The sequence below is a fragment of the Megalopta genalis genome, chromosome 2 (genome assembly GCF_051020955.1).
Source record: "Megalopta genalis isolate 19385.01 chromosome 2, iyMegGena1_principal, whole genome shotgun sequence".
Lineage (NCBI taxonomy): Eukaryota > Metazoa > Arthropoda > Insecta > Hymenoptera > Halictidae > Megalopta > Megalopta genalis.
Window position 1 is genome coordinate 24431923 of NC_135014.1, and position 9116 is coordinate 24441038.

At 45.5% G+C, this 9116-nt stretch overlaps 1 protein-coding gene across 1 annotated transcript; it reads left to right on the top strand.

Moving 5' to 3' along the window:
- The first annotated feature begins 5241 nt into the window (after nt 1-5241).
- LOC117220531 (small ribosomal subunit protein eS28) lies at nt 5242-6813 on the top strand. Its single transcript, XM_033470556.2, has 2 exons — nt 5242-5855; nt 6636-6813. Exon 1 carries the CDS (start codon nt 5589-5591, stop codon nt 5784-5786), a length of 198 nt encoding a protein of 65 aa, XP_033326447.1. The 5' UTR covers nt 5242-5588; the 3' UTR covers nt 5787-5855; nt 6636-6813.
- Nucleotides 6814-9116: the final 2303 nt, after the last annotated feature.

The window sequence follows — 9116 nt, forward strand, 5'->3', positions numbered from 1 at the left end:
AGAACAAGAAGAAGAGGAGTAGGAGGAGGGAGGAGGAGGAGGAGCAATTACGCGCTCGCGCGAGATGCGGGACGTCGCGGGCACGAATGGAGCGGCGTATTAACGAATTTAACGGGATTACGATGGTTTTTCGCGAGGAACGTTTTACAGGTGTTCTCTCTGTTACCACGGCCTAGACACGGGTCGCACCGTCGCGGGGTTCGCTAGCTCGACGACAGAAACCGGCCGATCCATCGTCGATATCTGTTCGATTCGTTCCCGATCTCCTCGCAGCCGGCGTTCGCCATTTGAAAAAATAAAAAGCCGTGAACCGGTGTGGCAGAAGTCGATCGACGTGTCGTTGTGTCCTTTTAGTTTAAACTTGGTACGCCTCGGGTAGGAGCGACGTTTGTTGAATAGTAGTCGTATAAATATTTTTCTATTCCGGATATATTGTATAGAGAATTCTACTTATCGTTTCTCGTCTTAGGGGTGGGACGGAACGGTCGTCGTCGTCGTCGATATCGCGACGGGCTCGTTCCTCGCCGCACTTTAATTACGCCCGTGATTTCGTTTGCAGGCAAGGATTAGACGCGAGCGCCGCGCGGCGCCGATTAGCGGCGCCAACAAAAAGAAATATTCATCGGTGAGACAGTATGTACTTACCTACGAGATCGTTTAGGGATGCGCGTGCGCGCGCGCGCGTGTTTCGCTCTGGAACCCCCTTCGGGACCGTGCTTCTTGACTTAAATTTATCGAGTCGTACACGCTCGATGCGACAGGACTTTAGCCTGCTTCTATACTTCTACTGATACCTTCGGCGAACGAATTTTCGGAACGTTTTGCGGACGGTCCCGCGATCGTTAGCCGCGGACCAGAACGATTCGCGGGACTCTCTATCTCTCTTTCTCTTTCTCTCTCTCTCTAGCGGGGTTTTTTCGGGGAGACTCTTCGAGCGTCGTTTCTCGAGAAAATCGAATCGTAGACGAAACTTCGGGGAGAGAGAACGAGTGCGAGCGCGGGGGCGGGCAGGGTAGGGATCAAAAAAAAGTTTCCATATTTTTAGACTTGCTATATAATTATTATCGTTTGTACTTTCACTTATTGTCGGGGATTGAAAGGGTTCCGAAGATGCCCGTTTCAAATCGTATGTATATTGGTCCGATTGAGACGGTCGCGGAGAACCGAGTATGTAAATCTGTTGCGAAGGGGTGACGAAATATTTCTGTGAAAATTCGATGCTGGAGTTTTCAGATGAAGGCGATTCGTTCTACTGTACTCTCGCCTTCGGATCTCGAGTCGGTGTTCAAGCGAGAAATGCGTGCTTTGTTTAGCAAAACGAGAAATAACTGGACAGCGAATTTGATGCATTCATAAGAAAAATAATCGGACTCAAAAACGGCAGAAACATTTGAAAGCGTTCGAACGAGCTGTTGCATTATTTTCAACTGGTTTAAATGATTGAACAACGAAGTCACTGTCTACGTAGTTCCTGTATCTTGTAATCGACGCAGACAATCTTCATTTCGCGTGAAAATCCGCTTGTAGCAATTATAAGCAGATTGCGGATTTTATGCGTTTATGGGAAAAATAGATATGCGAAACATAAAGCAGTGAAAAGATTGAACGCAACTAAGAACGTTGATGCGTTAATTCTAACTTATTAGAATTAATTGAATTATTCAAGCAAGGAAGAACGTTGCACTTGGCACCCGTGTCTCGTAATTGTTGCACAGAATTCTCATAATTCGCGTAAAGATCCGCTGTCCAGTTACGGAACTGCTTCGGTTCTCCGCGACCGTTTGATAACTCGAAACCGACGTCGCGAATGTTTTCAATCCCTACTTATTATCGTTAAACGTAAGCGAGCAAATTGACAAAACGCGCGGACGGGGCGGCAAACAACGAGGCATTTTTGCGTTGTCCTCGTTTCGTTTTCTTTTTTCCATTTTATCTTCTCCTTTCCTTTTCTATTGTATTCTCGTTGTAGCGTGGTATATATCCGACGTAGTCGGGGCTTGGGGTCGATGTCCGCGATGGCCCGATCGATCGATCGATCGCGACCAAATGTAGTCGATCCTCGATCGAGGACCGTGCCGAGGTCGACGTCCGGACTCGCGGAATCGTCCGATTGCTCGTTTCATTCCGAACAAGCTCCGATCGCGGTAACTTGGAACGACTGTGATGCCAGTGTCGGCGAACTTATGTTCGCCGGTAGACGAATGCGAATCGGAGATGGAAAGATGCGGTCTAAAATGGCGGCGATGCTCGAGCAACCGCGGAATCTACAGTTCTCGGGCGCCACGAGGAGGCTGCTCTGTGTCTACTTTCCCCCTCCTGCAGGCTGCCCACTGGCGCGGCTAGTTGGAGGGGGAATGTGAACGCAAAGGTGCCAGTTTGTCGCGCGAGAACTATACTTTCACTCGAAACGATACGCTTTTTATTTTCGTTCTATGTTCGCGGAATCCGCGAAATGAACGAAGCTCGCGCTGAATATTCAACCCTTGCTCACCGTTCGAGAAACTGGGACACCTATACCTTTGATCTAGTTCACACGTGCAATATACATATACAGACTGTCAATATTAATTTAGTTTACTTCTCTGCTTCTAGGTCAAATCTAGTTCGCAAGGGTTGATCGCAGCTGTTCTGGTTCCGTTTCGAACATTTCTTTCGGTCGAATGAAGTATGTCGAAGTAATTTACGCGTTTAAAAACGGAGCAAACTGTCCGCCGTCTAACCCTCGCAAGCCGGTGTCCGGGTCAATTTTGATCCGGAGCGTTCACATTGTTCACTTAATTACTTAATTTCTGACAGATTAAATTAAATAAATTGTTGTTGCGTTAGGAACGACGGAAAGGCGCCAATGAGTATGCCAGAAGTATCTTGAAAAATGTTCTGAAAAATTGCTAAACAAAGCTGTGGAATTGTTACAAATATCGTTAATAGTGCGATTGTGAAAATGGTCCGCCGTTCGAGGGTTAAAACGGCATTTCTCAAGATGTAGATCGAAGAAGGCGTCTCGTTTCGTGCAGTAATTTCTGTCTAATTCGCGCTCAGATTGCGCGCAAAAATGGACGATTTGGGAAGAAGAGATACGATTATCCGAGCCTTGCGTCTCGTATTTATGATTGTTGACAATCTGCAACTATAATAATCGTATCTCCTCTTCCGAAATCGTCCATTTTTCTGCGCATTCCGTGCGCGAATTAGGGAAGAATTACGGTAATACGCGCGCGAATTAGGGAAGAATTACAGTAATCCGCGCGATCGAAAGCTCGAAACAAGCTGCCCGCCGTTTAAGACGGTATTTCCGGCCATCTCCGACAGCAATACTGTAAAGTGTACATAGAGCGACTGTAAGTAATAGAGGAGTATCGCGGAGGCGTGATGGGAAGTCGAACGAAGAAGACAATGAAAGTGCGACAGGCTGGACTTTCCTTGCGAATAGCGGAACAAGCGTTCGTCGTTGCGTTCACCCGAACGTTCGCCCGATTAGGTTCCGGCTCTTCTGTACCACAAATGGTAAAAAACTGTACCAAAATGAAATTCGTTCGAGCAGCGCGTCATTCCCACCGTTTTATAGTTCGCCGACGAGCGACGCGACCCGATTGGCCGCGGGGCCGATCGCCGCGGATCTCTATGCCTCGGCGACGAAAGCAAAGAGAAATTGTACGCTTACTCTTTTTAATAAACGATTTTCTTCGGTGAAGGAGAACAAATCTGTGTTGTTGGAACAAATCCATTTTGGGGGATACTATGATTTCGCAGACATTGGTGCGCCGTCGATCGCGAAGACGCCGAAAGCCTGGAACGGCGCGCGGCCGTTTGTCGCGCTCTAAATTTCAATTAACCCGTTCGTTTCCGGCGATCGGTTGCAGCATCGATCGGCCGGCCGTTCGTCCGGACTCTCGTGGATCCTCGATTCATGCTGGCAACCAATCCGATTCGATCCGACAAACACTGCTAACGAACCACCTTCAATTAAAACGCAGGGCTCTGTCCGACCGGGGATGGGGGCAGGACCGTTCGATCATGCTGCGAGAGAATATCATCGTGTAACACGTAGGAGAATTGATTCATGAAATTTCCGCTTTTAGGACACGTGACACGAACATACACACACACGGACACGGACACACACATGTACAATCGATCGCCGGGCGCCGATGCGGCCGCTGATCGCACCAACCGGGGATCGTTCGAGCTCGCATCGAGCCACGGTGCGCCCACACTTTTTTCAAGTATTGTAATTTTATATGAACAATGGAGTATACGTATGAGAGGCTGTGTGCATGCGTGCGCGGACATCGGGGTCCGCGTCTACGGGAGGAGAACGTGGAAACGAGAGGAACCTCAAAGCGGGAAGAAAAGGGAGTACGTACTGCGATATCCTTGCGGCGACAACAAATTTTCAACTATAATGTTCCATGTTCTGAGCAAGGAATGTCACGTTTATACTAAAGCACAAATGAATAAACATCTGTATAATGCGTGTCGGAGTTATTTCATTTACCACCGCGATAATACGCGAATGCGATTAACGCGTTTGGGTGCAGATTTATTTGAAAATATTCTTGCCGTTCGAACGGATTTATTAATTAATTGATTAATTAATTAATTTAGTTTTTTGATGCACGGAATAGCGCATAAAGGCAGTAGATTTTGTGTGAGCAAAATGCAAGCAGCATGCAAACTTTTTCAAATAAGATTTTGTTGTTGTTATCATCATCATTATTATTACTATTGTATTGTTACTATTATATTATTACTATTATTATTACTATTATATTATAACTATTTTATTACTATTATATCATTATTATTACTATTTTATTACTATTATATCATTATTATTACTATCTCATTACTATTATATTATTATTATTAGTATCATATTATTACTATTATTATTACTATAATCCCACCGCACTCTCCTTTTAAACGAACGGCAAACAATCGTCAAACAACGAGGGTTGCAACCATCGATCCCTAAAAAACAACTCGCTCGAAACCGGTCGCCATTTTCATCATAATGTCTGCAAGTCTATCGTTTAATCGTTCCCAATTAGAATCTCCGTAATCCCAATAATTCTTAAATGAAAAAATGCGCAACCAACAGACTCGATGGTAAACTTATCTACGCAGGGATCGTACGCAAAAGCGTCCAAGCCGACGACGATCGGCACGGAGGATGCGGGACGGGGAGATTCAAACCGTCGGCCGCAAGTTCGTCACAAGCACGTGGGACCTAGGCAACCAATGCAACGTCGAACGAGTTATTTTAAGCTCGCTTTCGCCACTGCTGCCACGGCGAAGCTCGTTTAATTTTTTCCTATTCTCCGAGACGGGACGCCGAGAGGTCCGACCAATTTCCTCCGGCGCATCGATAATTACCGCGTTACGGTTAACTCGCCCCGAAGGTCCTAGTTCAGCGGTGTTCGGTTCAGCCGGCCGGATCCGTTGCAGAATCTTGCGACACGTTTTACAACCGAAGCCGGCAAGCGTGGCCGGGTGTGCGCACCGTCGGAAATTCGTCGGATGCGACGTGTGGTTAAATTGCGGTACGGTGTAACGCGTGGAAAACGGCCGGTGAATCGTCGTACGTTATGGAGAAACCCATAGTGCGCGCAAGGGTGGTCAAAGTCCTCGGCAGGACCGGTTCCCAGGGGCAGTGCACGCAGGTCAAGGTGGAGTTCCTGAACGAGCAGAACAGACAGCTGATCCGGAACGTTAAAGGGCCCGTTCGCGAGGGGGACATACTCACCCTCTTGGAATCCGAGAGGGAAGCGAGACGACTGCGCTAGCGTTACACGGGGGGGCATCTTTTATCGGGGGCCCCCCATAAACGGAATCGGAATCCTGCGACCCCGAAGGTAGGCGACCGCGACCGTTGGCCTACTCATCTATTCCTAGAATTACAATGGTCGCGAAATATCTGCGTTTGTGACGAATATACGAGAATAGCACAGGCTGCATAAAGCAGCCATCGAAATTAAATTCACCTTTAATTTTACCGAAATATTTTATTCAGCGCGTTCGCGATCGTAATTTATTTCGTTGCCGGAGATATAGAACACGATTACTCGTGGCAAATATAAAACGGTATAATTCGTGACAAGTATAGAATAGTATAGAGTTGTAGAACGCCATTAAAATTCATTGTATTTCGTTCGCCGAAATATTATGTTCATGATTAACCCCTTGAGGTACGATTTTCTTCGCTGCGATTAGAAATTTTTCGAGTGCAATTATTTCTTCGAAGGGAAAGATAATTGATGATTATCGTGTGCCTAAATTTAGTTGAATGTTTTTAAATATTTATGACAAGAGATTAGAATTTGATTCCGATGTTAAAAGACAGAAAACAAATTTTCACGACGAGTCGGAGTCGTCGAAGTACGGCAACGGGTTAAATGTTTCATTTATAAAGTAGATATTTGTGATAATAGATTTTCATAAACTTTTAGAAACAATTCGTATTTCTATAATATCCTTTTAGCATCCTTACAGTAATTCATATACACATAGTTTCATCCTTATAATAGATTTTTTTATTTCACCAATCGTATGTAAAACGCTTCTGGCGCCGGTAGCTTTAATATTAAGAAGACTTGCGCGGACGAAACGCAACAGAATAATTATTTGTTCCGCAGGTAGTTCGAGTAACAACGATGTCTACCCTCGGGAACAGCGAGAAGATTTCCACAATTTTTGTATGAATTATTTTATAACGCGTGTACTACCCCGTCGCCGAACAGTTGTCACGATGGATGTTATAGAGCGAGTATAATAAACGAGCATCCAGCAAATAAATATGTAATACCAGCAGAATGTTATGCAAACGTTTTTTTATTGCGCTCCTTTCTACGATTTCTACGCGCGAAATTGCAACATCGTTGGAAGGATGACTGTCTCCGCAAGGGGCGCGTTTCCGGTTAAATATCAATCGAACGAAGAGACGAACGCGGTTCTTCTTGTAATTCTACGTGCACGCAATAAAAAGTTATCCAGTTCGGATTAATTTCCACGGTGTTGCAACGTCCGTGTGCAACGAGGCACTTTCGCAAACGAGAAAGTGCGCGCAATAAAAGTGCGCGAACGGTTCTCAAATGTTATTAGAGCTGTCGAGCCCCTCGAAACGATGAATTCCAGATTTCTTATTTCGCAATTATTTAAATTACGAAGCTATTTTTGTGCATAATGCTGCATACATTCGATTGGGTATTTTGTAATAAAAATCGCGAAATGCTTGGATACATTAAATTTTGTTACTTTTAGTAGTCAATTTTAGCACTTGATAGTTCTAATGAATAAAACGTCTAATGAATAAAATTTAACCTAAATGGAGTCGCTGCACACTTATGCGGCAATGTGACAAACGCCTAATAAAATAAACTGCTTGATAACAAATTAATTACTGTCCATTCCTAACGAGACAGTACTAATGCTATTATAATTAGTTATATTCTTCAATTTCTATATATACTCGTACAAAAAAATCACAGTCCCTTTAGAGCGTCGAAAACAGCTCGACATGGTGACAAATAAATTGTAATACAAAAACGCAGTAAATCGAAAGGAAATTACCGTTGCCGCGGCAGTTGGAAAAATTTCCCACCGTGGCAGCACCGTCGCTTCGTTTCCGGCGACGGAAAGAGTTCAGATGGCGCTGTCGGTTTCGCTCTCCCAATCGAACAAGCGAGTCTCGGCAGAGATGCAAATGGCGGAACGTCGTAATTAATGATAATCAATAACCCGGCGATCAGTAACACAGTTTCAGCACGGAAAATAAAGCCTCGATTTTTCCTACGAATTTCCCGTAATTTACATAATCAAAATATGCAAAAACAACGAAATTACGGTAAAGAATAAAAGAGAAGTCATCGACTTCCGGTGGCGGTGCGCATGCGCGTGCACGGACTTGGCGATCCTCGGCAGCGTCGCACATTCAGTCTAGTTTGAATCTCCGAGGTATTAAGTCCTCGTGTTTGCGGTCCGCGGTGACTTTTGGAATTTTGTCGTTTTTTTTTTTAATTTTTTTCTTCTGATTTCTAGTGTATCGTTACTGTAGTGGTGTTCAGACTAGGCTCCCTTTTTGTGGTACGGGTTTGTCAAGCGTGTTAGTGTTTTATTTTTAGGCTTCCGCGTTTTCCGCGCCGCGTCATCCGCGTATGTTCAACGGAACGATCTCTCGGTTTGGACGACGGTCTGTCCCCTGTCACGCTTCTGTATCCTCTCTGTGTGCCTGTAAGGCGAGACTTCGGCGTTGCCGGTTCAACCGAAAACGCCTTGTGGCCGCCATTACACGGCCCGTTTTGCGCGGCCATTACGGCACCCTTCGTGTTCGGGTGTGGTCCTCAACAGCCTCGCAGTAATACGATTCCTCGGAATCGGGCTGGAGGAGATGGGACGTGCAATAACGGTATCCCATTAGGGACGCTTTCGCGAAATAATTGACGCACGAAAGCATCGGAATAATTTCTTCCCTTCTGTGGAGGATAGGTTTCCCTTGCCTTGATGCCTCTTTTAACCGACTCGCGGCGAATAACTAAGAAATCAAGGTTTCTTTCGTATTCGCGACCCCCTTCTCCCGAATTCCCCGCTGACGATTGCTTGTCCATTCTCGGGCGATCGAGTCGTTGGCATAACTTCCGCCTTGGGGAGTCCGATTCCGCTTCGATTCCGTCCATGGCTGCTATTCCCTCTTGAAAGAGGGGCGGTCATCCTGTTTTAGCACGCTAATGATTCTCCTGTCCACACTCGGACCCATTGTACTATTAGGTTAAGGCTCAACCTCTTACCTGGTATTCAATAAGTCTCGTTTTATTCCTTAGATCAACGCAGCGGAAGAAGACTGCACTTTTTTTCCTTTCATTTTCAGTAATTCTAATTTATTGAGACGATGCTAGGTAAGGGGTCAACTTAAGGGGGGGTGGGGTTTTTTCTAGTTGATAAGTTAGTTTTAAGTAAAAAGGTTGGCGGATGGCTAGCGCCGCCAGCCTTCAACGGGAAGGTCACGATAGTTTTATAGTCGTTTACTCTCGAGGGAATCGACGACTATGGTATTGCCGTTACACGGCAATTTTGCATTTTGCTATGGAGGGCGGTTGGGCACCGCGGAGCGTAGGGCGAGT

Coding starts and splice junctions, on each gene's coding strand:
- LOC117220531 (XM_033470556.2), top strand. CDS start 5,589: ATGGAGAAACCCATAGTGCGCGCAAGGGTGGTCAAAGTCCTCGGCAGG.